General features: G+C 36.4%; 1 protein-coding gene and 1 long non-coding RNA gene across 2 annotated transcripts; one reads left to right on the plus strand and one right to left on the minus strand.

Moving 5' to 3' along the window:
- Positions 1-7466: 7466 nt before the first annotated feature.
- Positions 7467-8487, minus strand: LOC129717987 (uncharacterized). The gene is made up of 3 exons (XR_008726783.1): positions 7995-8487; positions 7700-7938; positions 7467-7639 (listed from the first exon to the last, which is right to left on the minus strand). It is a non-coding gene; the product is annotated as an uncharacterized LOC129717987 (long non-coding RNA).
- Positions 8488-11342: 2855 nt separating this feature from the next.
- On the plus strand, positions 11343-12575 carry LOC129716841 (uncharacterized). The gene has a single exon (XM_055666681.1). The coding sequence runs from the start codon at positions 11343-11345 to the stop codon at positions 12573-12575; it is 1233 nt and encodes a 410-aa protein (XP_055522656.1).
- The last annotated feature ends 606 nt before the right edge of the window (positions 12576-13181 follow it).

Below are 13181 nucleotides of genomic sequence, written 5' to 3' on the forward strand. Positions count from 1 at the left end.
TTTTTTTAATTGTCATTTTTAATTTGGCTGAAACTTTGCATAGATGTTTGTGAAGGCAAAAATTCCGTTTGTGCTGTTGGTTTATTTTTTGAACCATGAATCATTATTGAGAAGCTATGCAAAAATGCTGTTTTGGGAAGGCATTGATGACTACAAATATTTTTAGAGTAAAAACAGTTTGTTTGATTGGTGTGGCGTCTTCGGCAAAGTTGTAGATAATAATTTCGTCTTTCCGAAAACAATAAAGTAATAAAAATTTAAAAAAATCTATAATTAATTATCTAAATGAGATTTTTAAAAAACCGATTTTTTTTCTTAAAAATTAAAAAAAGATTTGCTAAACTTTGATGGCTGTCCGATCATGGAGAAATAAGAAACATAAAATCAAAGTTTCCCAAAAAAATGGAAAAATATAGTCAGCGAAGTTGTAAACAGTAGTTTTGTCCTTCCAAAATATATACTGTGAGAAAAAAAGAGAATGTTTTAGAAAAAAGCACAAACATAATTCTAATATATGAATCAGATTTCTTTTCTGCAAAAAGTATACACTAGGGTGGGGAAAAGTGATCGATTTTCCAGAACCAAGTTTTTTTTGTTCCTTTTGGGGCCCCAAACAACCCTAAACTTACCGGAAGTTAATTGGTTTTGTGTCCGCTTGGCGCATTGCATTTCAAATTCGTTGAAAATTTATATGGGAAAACCTACTTTTTTGCATTTATCTTTCTAGAGAGCTCAATAATGATCTAATAATGCACTACATTATGTAAAAGTATAGTATGTTAGATGCCTAACAACTTTGAAGAAGGCACTGAAGAGCTAGGATGTCCCTAAGAAGAGCTATAGCTGTTCAAAGTTGAGTATGTCGATTTAAATGCAGAAAATCTTGTTTTCTGCCAACATTACCAATGTACCGGCGCCAGCAGGATTCCCGTCAGAAAGAACCTGTCGTAACGAGTTTATACACTCAGCTGGATCAAACAAACAAATTCAGGTCAATATTCTAGGCGTAGGTAGAATCTACAACGTGTTTCAGAGGTTACTTCTGATGGAAATCTGACTAACGCCGGTACACTGGCAGTGTTGGCAGGAAAAATGATTTGCAACAGAAATTTCGACATACTTATCTTTGAACAGCACCAGTATTTTTTCGGGACACCCTAGCTCTTTGATGTCTTCGGCCAAGTTGTTAGGCATCAAAAAACCTACCATTTGAAGTCATGAAACCTATGGTTTGAGCTACTTTGAGCTCTTTAGAATGGAAAATGCAAAAACGTTGCTCTTTCCATACAAATCTCCATATAAATTTGAAATGCAATGCGCCAAGCGGAGACTAAATCAATCGACTTCCGATAAATTTAGGATTCTTTGAGGCTCAAAATAGAACAAAAAAAACTTGGTTCTGGCTTTCTGCTATCAAGTTTCGTTTTTTCCATATAACGATTCCCCACCCTACTACACACTATTATATTTTTTTTGAGGACAATATTATTATCTAGAACTCTCTAGAATTTATATATATATATATATATATATATATATATATATATATATATATATATATATATATATATATATATATATATATATATATATATATATATATATATATATATATATATATATATATATATATATATATATATATATACATACTGAAAAACTAAACAATCGAAAAAAAAAAGATTTATTCGACGATCTTTAGTTTTTTTTTATTTCTCCAAGTTCTGTTAAATATTTTTAGTTAGCTTATAGTTTGTAGTTTTTGCAGAAAAAAATCGGATTCTTAAAAAGTGAGTGTTTTGAAACATTTAATTTGTAATTATATTTTTGTCTTTTATTTTTCTGAAACATTCTCTTTTGCTCTCACAGTGTATATTTTTTTTGAAGGACAAAATTACTGTCTACAACTTTGCTGAAGATATTGTACCTATCAAATGAACCATTTTGGCTTTGTTTTTTTTTTCATTTTTTTTGGTAAACTAACTTTTTTGTTTCTCATTTCTTCATGATCGGACAGCCATCAATGTTTGACAAATCTTTTGTAGTTTTAATGACAAAAAAAAACAGACTTTAAAAAATGAGCTTTTGATTTTAAATTTTTCTTTCAACGTTGTTTCCTAAAAAAAAGTTTGTTCAATAGTGTATATTTTTTTGAAAGACAGAATTATTATCTACAACTTCGCCGAAGATGTCACACCGATCAAACAAACCGTTTTTGCTCTAAAAATATTTCTAACTTGCCGAAATAGCCTTTTTACATAGCTTCTCAACAATGATTCGTGTTTCAAAAAATAAACCAACCAGCTTTTACCCACAGAAACGTCTATGCAATATTTCAACCAAATCAAAAATGGTCGATTAAATTGGTCGCACGTTTCTTGTAGAATTGCACTTATGTAAAGCGACAGACATTTCTATCCAAACATGTGAAAAGGGCCCATGTGCCATATGTAAACAAGCCAAATTTTCTCGTTTTTTGATTAATACAAGCAAAATCTGCCCTTACCAATAAGCTTTATTGATAAAAGAATTTACTCTTAATCAAACAATCTTATTTGTACGGGTAGATTAAGCTTGTATTTATTGAAAAACGTGAAATTGTGGCTTGTTTACATATGGCACATGGGCCCTTTTCACATGTTTGGCGAGATTTGTGAAAAAAAATTAACGCTTTTAAAACATTTGGCTTAGGGTGAACGGTCAATTTACGTAACTAAATAGGGGGGAGAGGGTTTTGCAATTTTCTTACGTTATCTTACAAGGGGGAGGGGGGGGGGGTGAATTGATTATCTTACGTAAGAAAAAAAAAATGTTAACCCTGATCTGCACGAATCTGTACGACATGTGGGTTATATTTTGCGTCTAAGAATCTGAATTTTTCGCATTCTGTTCCCTAATTATTTCATAGAATGAAAAAACGTGTTTATGAAAAAAATGTTCTAAAATATTATTATTTATTTCAGTATCTAGCCCAAGCATACAGTTGAAAAATGATTGCAACAATTATCGCTCGTTATACGAGTTAGAGATACAGAAGAGTAAACACCTTAAGAATACTTTGTCGAAAGAGCAGCAACGACGACGCAGTTTTCAAAGAATATGCTATCGACAGAAACAAGCTTTGTTTCATAAAAATTCAAAAATCCAGCAATTGAAAAAGAGTTTAAAGGCGAGTCAGGATAAGACAACTAGGGACAGCAAACTGCTTAAGACATTGAAATGCAATCCGATGTTACTCGAATCCATGAAAAACTTTTCTATTCATAAAAATGCACGAAGATATCCTAGTATAAAATATACTGCTACTTGTCATCGTATAAATTCTGGATCAGCATATAGAAATTTCAGAGGAGCAGGCGTTTTATGCATGCCACATCCAAAATCTGTCACTAGATGGCAGCAATCCGTCACACTTGAACCCGGATTTAATAGGCAAATCATACAACGTATGTCTGTCATTGCGTCTGGACTCCAAGAACGAGACAAGCTGATTGTGTTACTTATTGATGGAATGGCTTTGAAACCGACAATAGGTTATCATGCAAAAAGCGACTACTTTTATGGTCTTCCGAACGACGGTGTATTCAATGTTTATGAAGACAATGACATTGCAAATTTAGCCAATGAGGCAATCACAATCATGGCCAAAGGAGTAGGCACAAAGTATAAACAAGTAAGTAATTTTTAGATATATTCGTTGTTCATAAAACATAACTGATCTTAAATACCAGTACACAGTATCTGGATTAAAGTAACTTGTTACTTTTCATGTGTTTTTCTGTGAAAAAATCGGAATTTACGGGATTTTTTTTACATGCCACATAAAAAAACTATATCTTTTAATATATCTGACACTGCGCGGTTGGTATTTTTTCCTAATAAATTAAATTTTATAAGGTCGTTTTCACAGTTCCCATTTCAGTTATTATTTATTTATTTTACTGCTATTTTTCAAATATAATATTATAAATAAATCTATATGTAATGCTCTTTTTTTAATTATTTCAGACCTTCGGATACTTCCTCGCAAATACAACCCTTAGTTGTACACGACAACAAGAAATAATTGAAGAAGCTGTAAGGACTATGTTTAAAATAGGGTTTATACCGGTTGGCGTAGTGATGGATCAGCATCCGACTAATGTCATGACAGCTAGGGCATTAGGTGTTACAGTAGATGAACCAATGTTTGATATAGATGGGCATCCTGTGTTGTTCTTTTTCGACGCCCCGCACTTATTTAAGTCTTTAAGAAACAATTTATTCAACAAGAACGTTCTTTTCGAGAACGAAATAGTTTCCTTCCAACACATACGTGATTTATACAAAATAGATATTTCAAAAATGCCTCGATTGGTTCCAAAGCTCACTCAAAAAGCTGTCGAACTGCCTGCGTTTTCAAAGATGAATGTCAAATTAGCAACGCAAACCCTTAGTGGAACCACGGCTAAAGCTATCAAAACATACGTGGAATTGCAATTTTTGGAGGAAAAAGTGTTAGCAACTGCTTCATTTATAGAGCTTTTCGACCAACTCTTCGATGTTTTCAATTCTCGATTCAAGTTTAACTTGGCCAAGGTTTGTAAATAAAAAACGTTCAATCTAATTTTGCAAATGGTTGCAAATCATTTTTCGCAAGCTGGCAATCTCTAAAAAAGCACAGTGTATAACAATTTTGTACGATGAATCTAAAGTCCTAAAGTTGTCGTTCAGCTTACAAAGTTGTTTCAAACTGTGCTACGTATGAGTCAAACTTGCGAAATGGAATGATCCCAAGTGATAATTCACAACCTTGAGTAAGGGCGGGACCATCATCATCAAGGTTATGAGTAATAACTGATTATTGTAATCTTTTTCCATTGAAGCTATTAATTGTTTTTATTTTCATTGTAAATTCATGATATCCTCACTCATGAAAATCCTTTATAATATCAATGTTCAATCTTGGTGTTTTTATGTTTAAAATGAAAAATACTTTTGCATTAGATCAAAAACTGTATACAATAATTGTTTTATTTTCAGCCGCTACGTGCTGCAGTATCAGAAAATAGTGATCATTGGGATTTTCTGAGCAAAATGGAAAAAATAATCAAAAATCTTCAATTTGTGCCGAGCTTTTGTTTTGATGCAGCACAGGTAGCCAAATGCGCTGCCACATTGACAAAGGCACAGCGATTTCCTCCATGCCTGAACGGGTATCTGCAAAATATAAAGGCGCTTTTTATGCTTTGGAAAATTTTGAACAAAGAACATGGAGTTTCCTACATATGCACAATAAATCTTTGCCAGGATCCCCTAGAAAACCAATTTTCCAATATAAGACGAGCTTGCGGATCGAATGATTCTCCCAATGCTCTGCATTTCGCAGCAGCACTGAAGTATTGCAGTATTTTCAATAGCCTGCGAGCTGTTGAAAATGCTAACTGTGAAGATGATAATTTCAAGAATATGGTTGATAGCGAAAGTATCGTGGAGTCCGAAAAAGATCCTCTAGAATACGTAGGGAGTGAAAATTGTTGCATGCGTTTATTTTCGCCGATCGATTTTGACAACATAGAACCTTTAGATGCAGCTGAAGGAAATGCTGTTGTGTACATCGTTGGTCACGCGGTTTCTAAGCTCGTGCATACTCCATGCCGTCAAAAAATGATAATGCTGAATAAAAGCGAATTAGACGCAAGCTATACATTTTGCAGAATGAAGCGTTATTCAAAAGCATTTCAATATCCTAGTAATGCTGCGCGGGATATAGGACTACAATTGTTCCTCATTTTCAAGGAAAAGTTTTACGATCTCTTCCGAGAAAGCCGATTCTCTGTTAAAGCACGGCTCAGAGAATATATTCAACATGACAATAAGATTATTTGTTTTAAATGCTTTGGCAAATTGATAAACCGTATACTTAATACTTTCATTAATGGACAAGTTCGCAAAATGCAATATTCAATAAATAAAAGGAGAGTGAGGCGCTTAAAACAGTCTGGTAAAGCAAGACGAATGCAATTACCTCCGTACAATATAAGACGCAATTCTAAAACACGACCTCCCAAAGTACGGATTCGACGAAAGACTTCTGCCCGGAAAACAACGCGAAAACTACCTCCTGCAAGTACACCGGTGGTGAATTTTACAAGAAAAGAAACATGTCATGTTGGTAATAATGACGATTCAGATATGGAGCAAACAAAGAGAAGCATCCAGTTACTCGAACAGCTTGTTGCCACATTTCCTAATCGAGAGAAAAAAATCGTTACTCATCGGTAAAATTAGCTCTAAATAATGAAAACAATGGTGTTATTGCTTTTCTTTACAGAGATTGTCATCATCTTCCTATAGATTTTATTGAAAGTACGTACGAAAAGTATAAGCTTGAACTCCGAGAATTGTTTGATAAATATATGAAGTATGGGCGACATTTGTCAAAAATTGTAGATATTTTGGAATGGTATCAGATATCAAACATATTCACTGATGAGCAGAAATATCGCATGAGTCTTTATTTAGAAGAAAAATTACTGACAGAACAAGAAAAGGGGATGGTATGAGTCAATTATCTATTTTTGATATATATATATATATATATATATATATATATATATATATATATATATATATATATATATATATATATATATATATATATATAATATTTATATATATATATATATATATATATATATATATATATATATATATATATATATATATATATATATATATATATATATATATATATATATATATATTTATATATATATATATACAAATAAATGTATAAATGTATGAATGCGAGTGTGTTTTTATTTTTTTTTGCAGCATACAGAATTTTTGGATTCTGTTCTGATACATGAATGGGGTTTAAAGATTTTTATTACCCTGTATGAATTCCCTACTCGCGAAGAGGCACTCCAGCACGTAAATCTTCAGGAAGAAATGGAAATATATCAAAGTGATTAATCCAGTTGATTGAGAGTACTCCTATTCATTCAACAATTCATTGTAAATGGAATTCACCAGACCCTAAGCGACCCTATACATTTGTGTTCAATTGTCTTAATTTCACTCTTGTTTGATTTTCAGAATTCCGTAAGATTTGCAACACAATTTGTCAATAGTAACCAGACGGTAAAACGATTCAGCAACATCGGTTCGCGATGTGTGTTTTCAAATGCATTTAGATTTTATTAAAACCACGATCTTGCACAGAGAGTAGTTAGCTGTGCCAATCGAATGCTTTTCTGATGGCTGTTATGGAAACAAATATGAGCAAATGATTGAAAACAATATGTGCAAATGATTACCAAAATCAAATAACGAAAGTTGACTTTCAATATAATTTCTACTTGTTTTTCAAATGAAATCTTTCTTTAATATACTGTTGATATATAACATTCATTCAAATACAGCAACCGTCCAGTTTAAATCTATGTATATACGAGCATATGATATGTATATACTACATGTTCCAGGCGTGAAGCGCGCATAATCTCCTTCCAGTATAGTGCGTCTTGAAACTCTTGAAAATTTTATCAAACCTCATCCAGTAGAAAATTTCTAAGTGTGTAACAATATTTGGCAAATAATAAAATAATGTGTGGGCAGATGGTGCACGATTTTCAGTTTTAGGACCGTGGTTTAACTAGAAATGGGAACAGTAGAAAAAAAACCGATCGTTGAAACAAAATACCTTATTGTTTACTGTTTATTGGTGTATAAGCACAATAGCAAGATGTGTAATTTCTCAAGTTAGTAAATTTACTCTACAGCATCCTGAAATCGATCATCGTCCGCAATCTCGTCCCTCTCCGTTTCATTGACAATAGCTTCGTCTTTGATACCAACGTCACTCTTCGGTTCCGGTGCCAGTTCGAAACAATCGATCAGATTCTTGCGTCCTTCTTCTCCGACATTCATGTCGTCGTAATCACCGACACATTACTGAAAAAAGCGAAACTATTGTTAGAAACAAGCCAATAATAGTCACCAAAACTTACCGAAATTTTTCAAGCATATTTCGGAAACCAATCGAATTCATGAACAAAACCGGAAGGATTCCATTAACTGGCCTGGACACCTTGGTTACACATGGCGAACATATTGCTTCCAACTTCTTTATCGCAGCGTTTGCATGCAAACTAGCACATCAAGCAGACCATAAGTACGAAACGAACTTTGAAACTAGTTTCATTGGCTTATATGTTTGATATTCATTCGCAGCCTCATAAGATTTGCCTTTAGAATAACCAATCGTTTTGCACGAACAGAAGAATACTTCATCGCCTTTAGTCGAGCCCCAAACAAAATTTTCTAAAAAACTGTCAAACAGTTGTTTACAAAATGTATGAAGCATTCTTCGAGTGGGAACGAGATACATGCAGGGCGGCAAAAGTACACTGCCTTCATAAACTACTCAAACAGACGTTTTATCAGAGGCTGGGACTTTCGAGTAGTTCATTTTGTACCAACTTTTTTGGAAGTTTTCTTCCCGAGTGTTACGTATGTCTTATGTATGTGGTTGTACCACATACATAAGACATACGTAACACTGGCGTTTTTTTCTGGTACACGTTGCCCCATAGTACTCCGTACTGTGGGGTAGCTGTTCGACAAATAATGAACAAAATGAATTTTCTTTTTCTCGGCTTTATTGAGCCCAGAAGAAAATCCCACTGTCAAAAAGTTATTTACAAAATCAATGCAGCATTTTTCGAGTGGAAACGATAAAAATGCAGTTACACTGCCTTCAAAAACAACTCAAACAGTGATTTTATTTTTTTTGAATTCGGATACGATCGGCTTATTGAACTCACCACTAAGACTTACTATCGTCCCAGCGTTGCCAACCCTCCAGTTTCTCCTGGATATCTCCAGTTTTTTTTAAGATCGTCAGCGAAACAGCTGAAGGTTGAATATTTCCAGTTTTTTGAAAATTGTTTCAGTTTCATCCAGTTTTCTGTTCATCACCACATTTTTTGAACTCATTTCCATTACATGTATGGTCTTTTCAGTATTTTGTGCATTCATGCGCCTCGGTTGTAAGATTTTATTCGAAATCTACTCAATTTCAAGTACGCCAGTGACTATAATCTCCATGTGTAAACAATTTTCTTTCAGCCTTTTTGGTTACATGCAATAATACGGTGCAACATTTTTGAACCGAAAATCAAATAAATTTATGTAAAAGCTTCATATTTATATATCCAGTTTTCTCCAGTTTTTTATTTTGAATTCTTCCAGCTTTTTATAAAAAAAGGTTGGCATCGCTGTATCGTCCAGTATAGCAAAAAATAGTCAGTAGCGAATAAACCTTACTTGAAGCTAGATAACTTTCTCCTTTCTTGTCTAATAAAATAGTTGGAAATATAGTTCGGTCTTCTCAGTTAAAATTTGGACTGATACTTTTTGCACCAAAATTCGTTCCGGGTTGACGGTAGTTGTGAGCCGTTGATATTTAACTGCTTGATCGGCAGAACTGGCGCGATAGGCGCAATCAAACAAATAGTGCGAGAGAAGTAGAAGCGGTTCAGTGACGGAATCCCAGTGACATTTCCTACCACGGTCCTCCAGGTAGTTTCTCGAACATTTTTTGGTCCTTCGAACCGGATTATATGGACCGGAGGACCGTTGGAAGGTGTACCACGTGTTGGTACAGTGAACTATAGTGAACAATAGAACAATAGTGGTAAAAGTGAACATTCGCCATCGTGGAAAGAGTGGCTTCAGCGGTTGGATCCGCCATTGTGGAATTGGTCGCCATCGCGATTGATAGCGTCAGCACGTGGAAGTCCCGGTAGTCAGCCGGAAATTTGCGGCACGTCGGAGCAGATTGCAGCATTGACAACGGTGAAGCATTGATAAACGATTAGATCCCGAGGAACGGAGTCACAAAATTCGGATAAGAAACGGGGAAGTACTTGCATGAATAGCATGTGGTTGCATGATTGAAAATTAGTTGAGGATTAAATATAGTGAAAAATGGTTGATATATTTTTGATTGAATGCGATATATGGGTCCCTGAGTTCGATTGACGATTGGTCTTGGTTTCCGCTGGATTTTCGTGATTGTGTTTTGCTTGGTTGGTTCCCCTCGCTGGGTTAATTTTTCGATTTGGTCTGTCTCTGTCAAACGCGGACGCAAGAAATCGCGACGTTGTCAAGGTGAAGGAAAGTGATCTTTAAGATATAAATTTAATTAAAATTCGTAGAATTTATAAACATTGACTGCAGTGAAAAGTGGTTAAAAATCGATTAAAATAATAAAGTGGTTTGAAAGCGATTAAAAATAATAATGTCGGGTGTCCTGAAGGATCTCAAGTCGCAGCAACGGCAGATTCGGAGTACATTCGATGGTGTGAAGCAGTTTATTTAGAAATTCAAACGAGAGAAGCATGAGTCTCGGATAGAAACCAGGTTGGAGATGTTGGAAGCTGCCACGAAGAAACTATATTCCGTTCGACGCAAGATGGACATTCTGCTGGAAGAAGGGGATGAGAGAGATAGCGCTGACTCAAAAGAAGCTCCAGAGAGTCTTCAAGCTCGGCTTACCATGCTCGCTGAAAAGCGGGATGCGGTAAGTGTTGCCATCATACAGGCAGCCGAGGGTAACTGTTGCGAATTAATATCGGCATTGCAACTTCTTGTAGCTAAACCGGTGGGAGAAACACTCATTCAACAACCTCCCGCATTAGCACCGGCTGTACAAGATGCCTCGTCGAAGGTGAAACTGCCAGAAATTAAATTGCCTACGTTTGGTAGCCAAATTCGTGAGTGGGTCACGTTTCGGGATATGTTTTAGAGTTTCATATATCGCAACGATCAGCTGACCGACATAGATAAATTTACATATCTTCGCTCGTCTCTCGTGGTTGAAGCTCTTCAAGAAATCGGAACAATTGAGATATCAGCTGAGAATTATCAAATTGCTTGGGATCTACTTCAAAAACGCTTCGAGAACAAAAAACTTATCGTCAAAGCCCATTTGGATGCTTTATTTGCTGAGGAACCGATAAAAAGGGAGAGCTACGATGCTCTTAGTCATCTCATTAGTGAATATGACCGTAACTTATAAATGTTGAACAAGATTGGCGAAGATACATCGAACTGGGGTACGATACTCGTATATATGTTTTGCTGTCGGCTAGATTCAGCAACCTTACGACATTGGGAGTCTCATCACAGTTCGAAGCAGGTTCCCACTTACGATGAACTGATCGAGCTTTTGCGAAACCAGTGTGGTGTTTTGCAATCTATTGCACCCACAAAACCCCTACTTGAGATTAGACGATCAAAACAAATGGTTAGCCATACTCAAACATCAGTGCAATCTATTGGTCGTTGTCCATATGCACTCAGCATTTAAATGCCAACGGTTCCTGAAATTGAAGGTTGCGGAACGGTACGAGAAGGAGAAGCGTTGCGGTTTATGTTTAAATTGTTTGTCTCCATCGCATTTGGTTCGGTTCTGCACAAAGGATTTCTGTAACCACTGCAAGCAGAGACATCATACGCTTCTACACAATGGACCAACGAACGGTGGAGCAATGACAACATCATCGTCGCAGAACAATTCAAACGTCTATAGCGCGCAGAGCAGACCGCCAACCGCGAACACTTCACACATGCAGACACAGCACCAGACCACATCCACACCCTTCACGAATTCACTCCCAATCGCACACACAAACATGCAATGTACCAACCACCCACCACATATTGCAAAGCGTACACCCGTAGATTACAGCAATGCTTTATCTGTAAATATTCACACGCCATCTCGTCAAGTTTTATTATCAACCGCTGTATTGCGTGTTTTCGATTCTTATGGCAATGTTCAATTTGCTCGAGCATTGTTGGACTCTTGTTCGGAGTACTGTTTCATAACCACGAACCTATACCAAAAACTTAAGCTGGCAGAGGCAGCCAGTTACTTATCCGTTGCCGGAATAGGAGGTTCAGTGGTCAAATCGACAAAAGTAGTAGAAGCTGTAATTGCGCCAAGATCGGCGAGCATTTCTACGTACAACGAAACTGTTCGCCTGCATGTACTGTCGAAACTTAATTCTGTACTCCCGATACAACCTGTCAACATACAGCAGTTGGCCATTCCAAATGATATTACGCTCGCGGATCATTGCTTCAATAAACCTGGTCCAATCGACATGATCATCGGTGCAGAACTTTATTACGATTTGGTAGTCGACGGAAGGATGAAGTTGTCGGAAGATGGACCCACACTGCAGCGAACCGTGTTTGGCTGGGTAGTTTCTGGACGAGTTCCTGGTAGGCTAGTTAGCAGTGCTAAGACCCATTCTCATTCGTGCGCTACGGCCGACATTCGCGACATGTTAGCACGATTCTGGGAATTTGAGTCCCGTCACAGCAAAAGCACGTACTCTCCGGAGGAATCGGCGTGCGAAGATTTGTTTGCCCGAACAACAACACGGGATGAAGATGGGAAATATGTGGTGACCCTTCCAAAAAAGGACTATCTCCTGAAGCAGCTTGGAGAATCCAAATCAATAGCACTGAAGCGTTTCCTAGGGCTAGAGAAACGATTCAAGTTGAAGCCAGAATGAAAGGCTCAGTATAAGGACTTCATTGACGAATATTTGAAGCTGGGACACATGAGACCTGTCTCAGAGGAAACCGAACCCTCCCCAGCATATTATCTGCCGCACCAAGCGGTTATCAAACCCGATAGTTTAACAACCAAGTTGAGGGTCGTTTTTGATGCCTCCTACAAAACCTCTACTGGTATTTCATTGAATGACGCGCTGATGGTTGGGCCAGTAGTGCAGGAGGATTTGCTTTCAATTTCCATTCGTTTTCGCTTTCACCGAATCGCTGTAGTAGCAGATGTGGAAAACCTAAATTGATCCACCTAGCGGTCAGACCCAGCCTTTCTCATTCAATTTTTTATTTGTAAAAACAGATTTACATGAACGCTTCAATCCAATAAATGTATATTCACTCTTTAGGTTCTAAAATATTGATGTTGTAATCTATACATATAAAAATGCAGTCCGGTCTGTCTGTCTGTCTGATCCATATAGGCTCGTAAACTACCGAACCGATCGACGTGAAAATTTGTATGTAGGGGTTTTTGGTGCCGATAAAGGTTCCTATGATAGTTTGAGACCCCTCCCTCTTCTGGAAGAGAGGGGTCCCATACAAATGAAACA

The sequence above is a fragment of the Wyeomyia smithii genome, chromosome 1 (genome assembly GCF_029784165.1).
Source record: "Wyeomyia smithii strain HCP4-BCI-WySm-NY-G18 chromosome 1, ASM2978416v1, whole genome shotgun sequence".
NCBI lineage: Eukaryota > Metazoa > Arthropoda > Insecta > Diptera > Culicidae > Wyeomyia > Wyeomyia smithii.

Bases quoted from the DNA above. Each gene is read 5' to 3' on its own strand.
- LOC129716841 (XM_055666681.1), top strand. From the start codon at position 11,343: ATGCACTCAGCATTTAAATGCCAACGGTTCCTGAAATTGAAGGTTGCG.